The sequence below is a fragment of the Hetaerina americana genome, unplaced genomic scaffold (genome assembly GCF_022747635.1).
Source record: "Hetaerina americana unplaced genomic scaffold, ioHetAmer1.1.p SCAF_8, whole genome shotgun sequence".
Classification (NCBI taxonomy): Eukaryota; Metazoa; Arthropoda; class Insecta; order Odonata; family Calopterygidae; genus Hetaerina; species Hetaerina americana.
The window spans coordinates 36722628-36736042 of record NW_027287427.1 but is presented as its reverse complement, the minus strand read 5'-3'; the positions used below and the strand labels follow the sequence as shown (position 1 = coordinate 36736042).

Below are 13415 nucleotides of genomic sequence, written 5' to 3'. Positions count from 1 at the left end.
TACGAAATTGCGTAATGTTTCAACACGACTCTCTTATTAAAAAGTGTGCATTATAATGTTTATAAATGAGTTGATGCAGTAAATTCGTTATAATGTTGTACATAATCTTGATTGTATTAATATTGGGGCCATCAAAATTAACGTGTGCTGATGAAGACTCCATTGTCAAGAACACAAGTGTCGTGCATAAGAAAATTGAGGAAAATGCAACTGCTTCAACGGCTGAGTTGTCAACAACAAAAGGAGAAAATGTAAATACGTCCAATGTGATCAAAATTATATCTACCACACCTTCCTTAATAAGCAGTATGCCAACAAGTGAAGTACCGCAATCCGTTCTTCCGAGTTTAACAGATCAACGCACTTCAAACATTACGAAAATCGTGAAACCTGTTAATTCCGACTTGAGAAATTCGTCTTTTGAAACTGAACAGTCTCATTACACAAGCGAGAAGATAAATTTAGTTGTTACAGAAGGTGGCACTAATGTTTCGACGCTTGATAAGACTGGAACAAACTTTCAAGTTGTCAATGAAAACCCACTTAAAACAATAGTTGCTGAAGGAGGACTGCAAGAATCAGCTGGCGAAAGGATTATGCCAAACTCCACCGCTATTCCCGTGAGTTCTGATTTAGATCCACATTCAGTTATCATAGAAGGGATTTCTTCTATGAATGAAGGTAAAATAATAGCTCGGAAAGGAGTAGTTCTTGATAATAATACTATGGGTGACAACGAGGATCGCAGGACTGGTGAAATTGTCAAGAACAATTCAATGACGAGTGGTTCCTTGTCCCATAGTCGAAAACACAAGCCGGTGGTGACAGATGACAATAATGAAACGCTTAGTGAAAATATTCCTAAAGTGGATTATGTCATAGCGATTGTTTGCAGTGCCTTCTCTTTGCCTTTACTAATTGTGTTAGCTATGTATTTGTATAAAAAGGGTTTAGATCTTTGGGAAAGGCGTCATTATAATCGTATGGACTTTCTTATTGAAGGAATGTACAATGATTGAGGTTGAAATAATTCTTGCATTTTGTATATGTGATATTTTTACTAAGATATTTTAAATATTTTGAGGGTTGTACACAAATATATATAACAAATATTTTAAATAAATATTTTAAGCAATAAAATAAGGATGGATGTTAATTAGCCAGACACTCTGATGATAAAATTGGAAAGTTGAGTTGGTATAGTCCTATTCAAGAGGTGCACCTCTTACGGAATTCAATATGAAGTATATTGTGGAGAAATCGTCGGCATATATGTTATGTAGTGGATGGTAAATGGCCAATTACCCTTTCTGCATAATCTTGTAATGCATAGACTGCTTTTGATTTTTATCGCTTTTCGTAACCATCTCCTCATTTGTTTAGGAATGTAATGCAACCAATTACTGGTGAATCAGATTGGAGAAGTATTAAAGGCTCTGCTATTTAACTGCGGGCATTTCCAAAAGGAGTGAGCTAAGTGACTAAGGAAAGCATTTACAGCCTGTGTATTCAATTGGCACAACTTGTGGGGGCATTTCCAAAAGGAGTGAGCAGTCCATTGCTCCATGAAAATCAGTCATCTGGAAACTTTTAATGTAATAGTGCAACACTCAGCAAAATATCTATGGAGCATATTACCTTACAGATGCACTGCACTGAAATACCTTATGAAAAATGTTTCATGCATATGTTAACTCTCCTCCCTAATAATCCAAAAGAAGGTTGACAATATATCTTATTTATAAACTGAAGCCCAGTGAATCAATGGTAATGAATAGGTTCATAGTGATTTTAGTTTTTATCGGGATACATGTGATTAAAATAACTAAGGTATTCGCTTGGGAGATAACTAATGAATATATCTCAAAATGAATAGCCACAGTATTCTGGTGGTGTATTTTTAATTCTTAATCATTTGAATGACATTATTATTGCCACCTAAGTATTATTTTGTTTCATAAAGATATCTAGTCGAAGGAAAAAGTTTTAAAGTGATAGCTTTTGTGAATTATTTGAAATAAATATTTGCTTTTGGGGAACACAAATAATTAAAATGATTATTTTTCTTAGGCCCTTGTTTTATTTTTGTCACGTTCCCGAGTGATTGAACTCTGTATAGGAAGCAGATGCAATCCCGAAAACCTATGGTGAATTACAGTCAACATATACTTGTATATATGGACTTGGGTGATGCTGACTCAAGTACACAGGGACACTACTACAAAACCATAAAAATCACGATGAGACCAAGTAACAATAATGTCTTATTTATAGAGGGCTTCTTTCCTGAAGCTAGTGCTCCAGAATTTTTCTCAGGGCTCTGTTTAAGAACTGATCTATTTACAAATTTGTGATTGAAAAGTTGTCCCCATTATCACTCAGCTGGTCAATTCCATTCAATGGCATTCAATCCTTGTTATATTTTAACAATGAAGAGCACATCCAACTTTTTTGTAATAATATTTGACATACATTCAATGCCTTGACATCATCATCAGGTAAGCCTCTCAAATGAATGTTACATAGTTTAAGAAAGTGGAGAGTGTGGGTTCATAATCTATACAATGCTGTTCCACCACATCATGTCAAACATGGATGAATTTACCTCTTGTAGTGTTTGATTGGGGTCACAGTCAATTCATGTTCACCTGGTTGGATTAAGTTGTGAGAGGGAAAATAGGTTCAGAATAGGGAAAGATTTGAAGGATACACACAAGCAAATGTCATGCATGGTAACTGATTTTGGTTTAGGCTTGTCCAAGTTAACAATTCTGCTCTGTCAGAAAATGTAAACAAGCTGGCCTACTGGGTAGAGTAGAGGAAACTGGCCTTGTCCATTCTCCCCTTGCCTCTACATTTCCCCCTTCGAATTGCTGTTAACCCGCATCTTCCCACTGCCTTAGTAAAAACTAACTTAATGAGGTGGGCGAGACCCACCTGTGTGGAAGGCCTCTGAGTGTTGGTTAAATTATCCTGAAAAATTGTCTATAAAATATTTGCTTTAAATACATGAACTGTTGTAGAGAGATCTTCAGCCATGATGGAACTTTGGTATTTGTACAATATTTCTCAACTCTTCTCCTCTGACCCTGAGGCAATATTCGGAGTGCCATATTGGTTTCAAGGTGGACCATTATTTAAATCTTTGGAAATTCTACCATTTCCATGCCTTTATATATATTGCACTGGAGAATTTTTGCCTGATTAAACAGCACCCAATTTGTGACTAATGGACAACAATATGACTATGATGCCTATCATGAAGTAATGTATGTAGAGACGATTACAGACTGATGACCTGTCAACAAGATCTATTTCATGCAACATCAAAAATTTATAATAAACTCCTATTTCGAAATGCTCTTCTAAAACCAACATCATTACAAAAAGACTGAGATCCTTTCTCCTTGAAAAAACATCTCTGACCTAAAATACTTTGAAAAAAAGCTTTGGTCTTAGAAGCTGGGGATTGGGATGGTGTGGTGGCTAACATACTGGCTTCATCCCCAGAAGGACTGGGTTTGAATCCCACAGGCAGCAGATATTTTTCAGTGGTATGCTGATTCCTATCCGCTATATGCCGGTGCTTTGAGGAGGGCACTTTGAGTTAGTATTATGTCTGTCAGATGGGGCGTTAAGCTGTAGACCCTTGGCACCTTTCGTTAAGAGTGGGCTAATGCTGATGTTGGGTTTTTCGATACCCTTCCTCAAGTTTTTTATAAATGCGCATTCTCCACCATGTCCTTTCCAACCTTCATCCTGTCAATCCTTTATGGTGAAAATGACCTCAGCTCTTGGTCACCTCCCCAAAAAAAACTACTGCTACAACCTTAGAAGCCAATAAATATTATTATTCTTAATTATAATTGTCCATCCTAAAGTAAAATGATGGATGCAATTTTGAAAACTATTGCTGGGAACTGCATAACTTGGCCCACAAGGGAAGCAGGAGAGTTAAGGCTTCTGACATTGTCATAACACAAAATCATTAAACTTTAAAATGAAAAGGATAAGCAGAAAAAGATCCTGAGATGACTTAACCTGTTAGAATAGGGACTTGGAATGCTAGTACGAGAACGAGAGATGGAGTGTAGATGTTGGGGCTGCGTGAGGTGATACAGATAGCGAGGATTACTGGAGCAGTTGTTGCAACAGTATACAGCAGTGGGGAAGAGAGGCACCAAGAGATGAAAGTAGTTTTTAACAAAAAGGAAGAATTGTTGTAAACACAAGAGTAGATGTGTAATAGAATATTAGAAGTAGAGGTAAGGACTGAACCAACATACTTGGTCATTCCAAAGAAACTGTGGGAGATGCCGCAACAGTAACTTTTAACGGAGTCATCCGCTAATGTGCATTTCAATGCAACAATTTCAGAGTGTAAAAATCATTCGCCTTGACTGGGATTCGAACCCAGATCCCTCAATATCCGGTCGAGTGCTTTAGCCACTTAAGCTACAGAGGCGTCCTCTAAATTTCAGAGTTTAAGAGGACGCCTCGGTAGCTTAAGTGGCTAAAGCACTCGACCGGATATTGAGGGATCTGGGTTCGAATCCCAGTCAAGGCGAATGATTTTTACACTCTGAAATTGTTGCATTGAAATACTTGGTCATTTTTCAGGTGTACTTATTTAGCCATTTTATGGGGTAAACATTGTATTTGGGAGAAGATAGAGAATGTTTATGGTAGTGAACACTTGATAGTGATGGAGATTGGAGCAATGGTGGATGAAGGAAGAAAGAAAGGATTGAGGTAAGGAAGTATCATAGGAAAAAGGGATTACTTTTAGGAGAAAACATTTCGGTTCTGAAAATGGGTGAGAAATGGTTTCGCTATATCTAGCACCCGATTCAAACACCTCAATAGGTGCAGATATTTGTAGAATATAAGGAGAATCAGGGTTTGATCACAAAAAAGGGAAAAGCAGCTGTTTGTGAGGACTATAGAATAGCATATATATGTTTTATTTTGGACAGCTAAGGTAATAGTTACAGGTAAGGCCAATAAAAGAATGGAGGAGAGGGAAATGATGAGTTAAGAGGAGTTATCTTTCAGGTAGGGAAGAGAAATGGGTGATGATGCTGTGGCAGTAATGAGGCCAGCAATAAAAAAATATTGAATTAAACCAACGCATTTTATTTGATTTGTAGATTTCGTGATGGTATTTAAAATAGTGAAGGGGATAGCATTAATTAATGAATTGCTAATGGTAGGAGTAGGCAGGAGAATTAAGTGACTATCTGCCACCTGTGCATATCCCTGACTATAAAGGTGAGTTTGGTGAATGGAGAGTCAAAATAGCAGTGTTGGGAAGAGGGGGAAGACAGAGATGTTCATTATTACCCATTATTTTCAATGTTTAAGTGGGGGAATGGTCAAATAGGTTTGGGAAGGGTTGATAATGGGAATAGAAGTAGGTGGAGAATTCATAATATGTTACATTTGCAGATGATCAAGCTTTAGTCAGGCAACCAATGGGTTACCATCATTGTTGATATCATGAGAAAATCAGTGCCATAGGCAAGGGATGAGAATCATTTTATAAGTATTCCAAACAAAGATAATGCAGTTTTCAAGGGCAACGAAAGCTAAGTCGTCGGATGGGACGTTAAACTGCGGACCCCTTGGCGCCTTTTGTAAAGAGTAGGCTAATGCCGACGCTGGGTTTCTCTCCACCCTTCATCCTTTCCTGTCCATCCCCTATGGCGCAAATGACCTCAGCTGTCGGTCGCCTCCCCTAAAAACTACTACTACTTGTAGGAAATCATTAGCTAGAGAAGGTGGAACAGTTTATTTACACATATCTAGACAATGTTTTGGGCCTAGATGTTCGAAGTATATTGCAGGGACATTACAAAAAAATGCATAAAGCAAAAAAGATTTCATATGGAAGAGGGAATTGATGCCAGGGATTTTGGTTTAGAATTAAAAAAAGAAAGACTTGTGAAAACTGTGATTTGCAGTTTGTTTTTGTGCAGCACAGAAACTTCATCATTTAATCAAGAGATGAGCGTAGATTGGAGGCTTTTGAAATGTGGGTATGGAGAAGTATGGATAAGGTAAAATTGGTATAAAGAGTACAAAGAAAGAAGTACTAGGCATAGTGGGGAAGGAGTGATGGTTTTCAGGAAAATCCAATTGAAGCGGGAAATGTGGATGCAGGCCATTTTGATTGATGATGGAATGTTGAAGTCCAATAAAGGGAATGTTAAGCATTAGAGGTATGGGAAGTAAAAGAATAGTCATGTTGGATTGAATAAAGCGAGACAGAAATAATGCAAAATTGTAAAGGGTTTATTGTTATGGCTGTTGCTGTATTGTGCCATGCTAGGTGAGTTTTAAAAATGTAGAAATGGTTAGTCAGTGTAGTCCATCCAAAACCTACCTTAACCAGATGACTACCATCTATAAATAATAGAGTTCTACTGGAGAGGCATGTCTTTCTGCAGAATTGTTGAAAATTAAATTATATGTATCCTTGTACCACTCAAAGAATCCATCTGTCCTGCCTAAATCTGGTAGTCTCTATAACCTGATGCCCCAAACTATCATTTTAATGCTGTGATTGGAGACATATATTCAGCCAATAATATAGTATTACAATGAACAAGCATCAAATTTCTAACTTGAATTTTGTAAACCATTGCCAACCACATCAGCATCTCCAAATTTTCAAAGCTTGTGCCTATAAATTTTGTTGAGTAAAACAAATCCCTGGAAATTTTAAATGTAGTTATTGAAATTCATGACTAAAAAATAATTTTAAATAGGTACCCATAGCCATAAGGGGTATCGATCTCTTCAGGGAGGAGAGTTTACCCTCTAACGATGAAGTGACATTAACTTAGCAGTTCACGCAATGTTCATATGTGTATTTAGTCAAAAAATTCCTGGTGAATATGAATACTTATTTTTCAACCCCTTGGTCTCCAATTCAAATATACAAGGGTAGTTGGATAGGTCCACAGAATCACCACCAGATGTCAGTGCAGGCACGACAAGTTTCCCACGTAGTAATAGGTAATTCTTTATGAATAACCATGTAAGTGCTCTGGATAGATATCTGTGGTGTGGATGCCTCTCTGTTATTTTTCCCATGCAGTGATTTGTGAAGATGGAAAAAATTGAGATTCAAGCTGTGATTAAATATTTCATAAAGAAAGGTATGAAAGCTAAGGGAATTCATGCTGACTTTCTGAACACTTTGGGGGACTTAGCTCCTTCATATTCACCTATTACCAAGTGGACAAACAAGTTTAAGTTTGGTCGGGACAGCTTAGATGATGATGCATGTAGTGGTCGACCAAAATGTACCTCTACCCTAGAAATCATTGCAAAAGTGCATAAAATGGTCATGGGGTATTGCTGACTGAGAGTGCAATACATTGCTCAAGCTGTAGGGATGTCATCTGAGCAGGAATATCACATTTTAACAATGGAATTGGATATGAGACAATTATCTGCTAAATGGGATCTTGATGAAGGATCACAAATGCACCGAAATAGACATTTCTGAGCAATCTTTGACTTGTTTTAAGAGCAACTAATAAGATTTTCTGCCCTGGCTTGTGGCCACAGATGAAACATGGGTCCACTACTATACCCCAGAGACAAAACAGCAGTCCGAACAATGGAAACATGTTGATTCACCTCCACCAAAGAAAGCAAAGGCAATTTCGTTGGTCAGTAAGGTAATGTCTTCAATTTTCTAGGATGTGAAAGGGATTCCGCTGATAGCTTATCTTCTCACTAGTCCAACAATTACTAGACAATACTACGCTATCCTCCTGGACCAACTACAAGAAGATATACCCAAAAAAGGCCAGGTTTGGCCAGGAAGAAAGTCATCTTTCGTCAAGACAATGCACGCCCACACACAAGTGTCGATACAATGGCACAAATACATGAACTAAGATATGAATTGTTGCTATACCCACCTTATTTGCCTATTTTGGCACCATTGGATTGCCATCTCTTCCCCACGCTCCAAATTTTCTTTGGTGGATGGAAATATTCTACGAATTAAGAACTAACAGCCAAAATAAATGGGTATTTTGCAGGCCTGAAGGAATCTACTTTTCAAGATTTAATCAAGGCATTGGAACATTGTTGGACCAAGTTCATTATTGTACAGGGAGGCTAAATCAAAAAATAAAAAAGTTTCACTGAAGTAACTTGTTTATTTATATTCCATTCTGAGAACTTTTCTAATTACCCTTGTAGACTGGTAACATGGCCATGCAGATAATGCTTCTCGACATTTCACATTTAATTCCATGACATGATATTTGAAAATGTTAATCCTAGCAACCTACAGGTAGATGGGGATTTATGTATGTCAAAAACAAAATTTCATAGATCAACAAACCTCTATTCACAGTGCTTCAAGTGCTGCCTTGAGATGAGTATAAACTCTAATAAATACTTAAAACAGGTTCAGAGGAAGCAAGGGCCATTTGGACCACTGGAAGTTGCTGTAAGTATTAAAAAAATCCACATTTTTCTCCAATTCTTACATGGATATCCACAGATATAACAGCAGATATTTATATCCACCAGGGCTTTATGTGTGGAAGTACAGACTGACTTCTTCTGGCACATAAAGGAAACTAAATAGCAATTGTACTTTAATATTTATTTTAATAATTGGCACACATTCCATTTACAACATTTGAGACACATCAGGCATAACTGTACAAGTTGCAAGTATAAATCAACTGCTCCTTTTCATGAAAGTAGTGCCCTCAAATGACTTTAACATGTATTGTACAATAATTTACATAAAGCTTTGATGACTATTTGCTTAGTGTGAGCACACAAATGGAGGTATTTGTTCATATTTGTGACTAGAAACTTCAATAAAAAAAATATAGGGGTCAGTTAGGTTTGGGAGTTATTAATTGCTTTAAATATTGTCTTCACAAAGCTACAGAGAAAATTTGGAATGAGGAATTATTCATTCAGACTTAAAAAGAAGGCTGAAATTGCAACTTCAATTATTCCATCTGTGAAAATGCTGTTATCTGCCTTAAAACTAGATGGCTCAGACATATTAACAGCATTTTGATGGAGGATGATAACTGCAAGTGAAGTTTAAAGTCTTTGCCACTAAAAGATGGAGTCAATATGTTAGTAATTCTTTCACCCATTTGACTTCACTTACTTTTTGTGCTAGGTGAAGAGAATCAGAGAAAAGGGCTTTCCATGGCTAAAGAAAGACAAATGCACAAAGCAAGCAAGAGGCCATCTCCACTTCTTGTCCATGTCACTGAATATCACCAAATTTTTTTCCATTTTTTAATTAAGGTTTGCAAGTGTTTAAAATCTATTTTATTGATTCATGTGGCATGGAACTAATTGTGAGTAATAAATACTGATGTCAACCAACTGATTTCAATGTTCAATCAAAATCTATTTATTTACTGCACCTATTGTACCACAACAATTCGTCCAAACAAAAATTAAAATTTTATCTTTTGAGTAAGCATATGCTTCAAGATTGTGCAAATAATGATTATAATCTTAATAGAGAGTTGCTTTCATTTTTAAAGAAAGTATCCCACGTAAAAAAAATCCACTTACCGAAGCCTGCTTTTCAAGGTATATAGTGCAAACATATTTCAAATCCTTATGTAACAATTGTATTATTCCGATTATTGATATTTCTTTCATCTGTCAAATTTATATTTTATCCATAAATTAATAATTTGCTCATTTTAAAATTCTTAGAAAATTAGAAATGACTATTGCAAAATAGACTCCTCAAACAAAATCAACAATGGACAGCATGAAATATTTGTTTTTTTTATATATTTTGTGGCTCATTTTATAGAAGAAACAGATAATTATTGAATAATTGCACAGGTTGTGTACAATCATAGTGTTCATGTTTCTATACTATTACTTTATAATGACTTTAGAGATCATGTCTTAAAACTTAAAGAAAATATTTGTTTCTATCATGCCTGATAAAAGCAGAAGCACCTACCCACTGGATAAAAATCAAAATTGGATATTATTGTTTGATTTTTATTGAAATGCACTTGACATGCTATCACATATTAGGTTCCTCTTTCTCCCGTATTGCCAGTTTCTTAGTAAAGAATGAAACTCATGACTGTATCTTTACTATGGGTTTGAAATTTTTAATCACTAACTTTACATGTAATGGCTATGTCTAGTGATAAATTTGGATTTTTTTTGACTAGATTGTTAAATTGATTTGAAAGCTGCAATTACGTAAAACTGAGAAAGAACTGAAATCATGATAGGTGAAGAGGTTTCTGAAGCATGATTAATATTCTCACCCGCCAAAAAAAAAGTGACTTAATACTTTTGAATAGTACTGTCCATTTAAATTTTCAAATGACTAGTTTTGTACAATCGTCTACTTGATATAACTCATTGTCACCCTTTGAATACTGCAGCAGAGCACAGCCCAAGTTTCTTTATAAATTTAATTAGCCAGATATAGTTTGTACAAACCTGCTTTTACATGCACACACAGTGATAAGTTTCCAATCCTTCAGCTAAATTGCCACATATTTCCTCATTTTAATAAGCCCAATGCTGAAGACTATCTATGAGAAAACAAATAATGATAGCCCTGTGCACAGGAGAAGCACTGCCTGCAGATTTGTTGCAATTCTTTTGCAGCACATCAAGTGACAGCACACACCATAACTTCCAGGAGATCTCTGGCATTCAGGAAGACACTTTGGATTTGTTTAGTAATGCTACAAATGAAGCACTTTGTTATTAGATCAAGTTACTATTATTTACTTCTCTGTGTTTATGTAGCAGCTTTTCCTAAACATCACTCTCGTTTGGGCAAGATCACAGCATCTTGTGCTGAGGAATAACAAGTCTTTGGCAAACACTATAATCTTCGTTGGCGTTATTCCATTCGCATATCGTCAAATTAAATGTCTGGAATGTAAGAATCATTTCCACACTCTTTCTTTACCATCTGCACTTGCACGTTAGAGGTAAATGGGAGTCATGAATCAAACGCTAGGTAGTGGAATGATAAAGGGATCGCTATTATAATTCAGAAGATTCTTGAAGAAATGCATTTTGCAGGTCAAATTAAAAGTACCACTTTTTCTAGTGGGTGGAGCACCACTGCATTAGGGAAACCACCATTTACACAACTCCTGTCAGATTTAAGGCATACAAACACAAGCCAGACAGCAGCTGTGACAAAAGGCATTTACAGAAGCAGCGTGGGCTATCCAAGTGAATGGTCTGGCAGCATCGAACGCGGCCCATTTCTGGTCAATTCGCAGGTGTAAATTGGACTGCCCCAAGATGCCCTCAAGTAGGCAGAATCCACCAGAGCCCTTTATGAGACACAGAGCGTAGTCATCTTGATTTTTACTTCAACTATGCCATCATCACTGTCCACCTTTCTTCTCTTCCTTCTCCATCATCATTCTGACTGCTTTTTCATCATCCCCCACCTCCGTGTACAGGGGTCGAGGGGAGTGTGCTTGGCCTCCTTTTGACTTAGGCCACTCACGGCTGCTAACTGTGCTTCCTCCCTCACCTCGACTGGCATCATTCCTTTCGAGGCCATCGTGCACTCTGTTTCCGGTCCGAGAATGCTTGCCTCCTGCTCCTCCTTCTCTGACTCCCTTGACATCCTCCCTGATATCCTCTGAAAGCGATGTTTTCGGTGCAGCACCACCATCATGTATATTTCCTTTGCCACTGGCTTCAGGTTTGAGGACAGGTCCACTCGATTTGGAAGATTCATGTGGTCTTCCTTCACTTCCATTGGAAATATGGTCAATGGCAGCTCCATTCTCACTGTTATTATGTTCAGTAAGAACAATAGAACACTGGAAATCAAAACTGCAGCAAAGATGCCCGTTCTGCAAAGACAAGAGATAACCCTGAATTGTGCAACCCTAAGGTGTAACCTAACTTTTCTAGTATTTGCAAATATTTCTGGAATGTAGCAAAAGTTTTGAAATTATGTGAAGTTTAAAAAAAGAATGTATTTCAAAAATGAAAAAAATAAAATCTATCTCTATGAAATGTCATTCATAATCAAGTTTTAAATTAATTTTAATTTGCATCCCAGAAAATGAAATTGAACTTCTAAAAAAAACAGTATTCTCAAGTGCAATTACTAATCAACGAAGGAATAATTTGGGGGTAAGGATGAAATCAATATGAGAATTGTAAGTCACCAGCAGATGCCTAATCTATCAAAAGATTTACTACTAAGAAGACTGATATCAAAGTACTGGCTTCATCAGAAAATCAAGAAAAAGGCCAATGCGTACACATTATGCATGAGAGAGAGGAGCATTATGTAATTTCTTGCAGATTGTAAACATGTTTAAGAAAAGCTGTAAATTGATTGGAAATTCAGTTTTGAATAAGATGTTGCTCCATCTTCTAAAATAACACTCTCCCTTGGATATTTTATTTTTGTCAACGGGCTCCTCTCAATGATGACACAGTGCTCACGCTCCAGAGGGGGTGGTGTGTGCAGTAAGTCAGGAGAGGAGGTGCGGGAGTGATGGAAGGGAGGCAGACAAACATACAACTGCCCCAGAAGCAGGTGCCAAAGAAGAGAAAGAATAATGTAATTGCAGATTTTTGAAACTGTAAATTACCATTCCTCTCAAACATTGGCCCACACAAGGCACCGAACGTCTACAAGGGACCACCAAGTCCCCACACATTCTCACTAACAATCTTTCATTCCATGATCTCTACCAGTGAACAGACGTCACCATGCATTCATAACAACATACACTAAATGTTCATTCATCCTTGAGTGGCGGATGCAAATAAAGAATCCAGCTCAAAAGAACACAGATCTCACTGATACCAACCCATACAATAGCATCGGCAGAGATGGCAAGCCCAATAGTCCCCAACCAAAGAAAGAAAAACAATAAAATGGGAAACACTGCAACACACACACACACCAAGTGCAACAGAGCATGCAAGTGAGCTACATCCGTACGCAGGGTGTGATGTGATTTGGCTAGAGAGTGATCACGTGATTACCGATGCACACAACACGCGAGATTGCTCACCAGTTGGTCGCAGTACGGCACCTGAAAGGGAAGTCAGTGTTACCAAGTTGTTAGTCGCAAGTAGCCACTCGGTTCCAACAGATGTAAATGGGACAAAATTATCTCTCATGAGCATACTATTGATAGTTGAATGTTCTATAGGCTCGATAACAGTAAGAGCAGAGGGCACATTACCACAAAATCGGCCTGTTTCAGCCAAATTGTTAAAAAACGGCACTAAGTTTAATTTTGAATGTAAATAAACTACCAAACAAGCATCTATGCTCCAATCAAATAATAACAGTCAACATGATAGTAAAATTAAATGTTTAATTCTTTGAACTTAAAAACCACACTGTAACAACCAAACTTGAATGC

General features: G+C 37.1%; 2 protein-coding genes across 4 annotated transcripts in view; one reads left to right on the top strand and one right to left on the bottom strand.

Annotated features, from left to right (window-relative positions):
- Positions 1 to 17: 17 nt before the first annotated feature.
- On the top strand, positions 18 to 1132 carry LOC139697758 (uncharacterized). The gene has a single exon (XM_071596594.1). The coding sequence runs from the start codon at positions 93 to 95 to the stop codon at positions 1017 to 1019; it is 927 nt and encodes a 308-aa protein (XP_071452695.1). The 5' UTR covers positions 18 to 92; the 3' UTR covers positions 1020 to 1132.
- A 7039-nt stretch (positions 1133 to 8171) lies between these two features.
- The window catches only part of LOC139698117 (protein kinase C-binding protein NELL1-like), a 197812-nt gene continuing 192568 nt past the window's right edge, over positions 8172 to 13415 (bottom strand). The window contains exons 15-16 of one of the 3 annotated variants that reach the window (XM_071597040.1): positions 13030 to 13079; positions 8172 to 11876 (exon numbers count right to left, since the gene is read on the bottom strand). In XM_071597040.1, the coding sequence (XP_071453141.1) occupies positions 11432 to 11876; positions 13030 to 13079 (495 nt within the window). In that variant the 3' untranslated portion in view covers positions 8172 to 11431. The remainder of the gene's footprint in view (positions 11877 to 13029; positions 13080 to 13415) is intronic. The other 2 variants (XM_071597039.1, XM_071597041.1) reach the window with 2 other exon arrangements.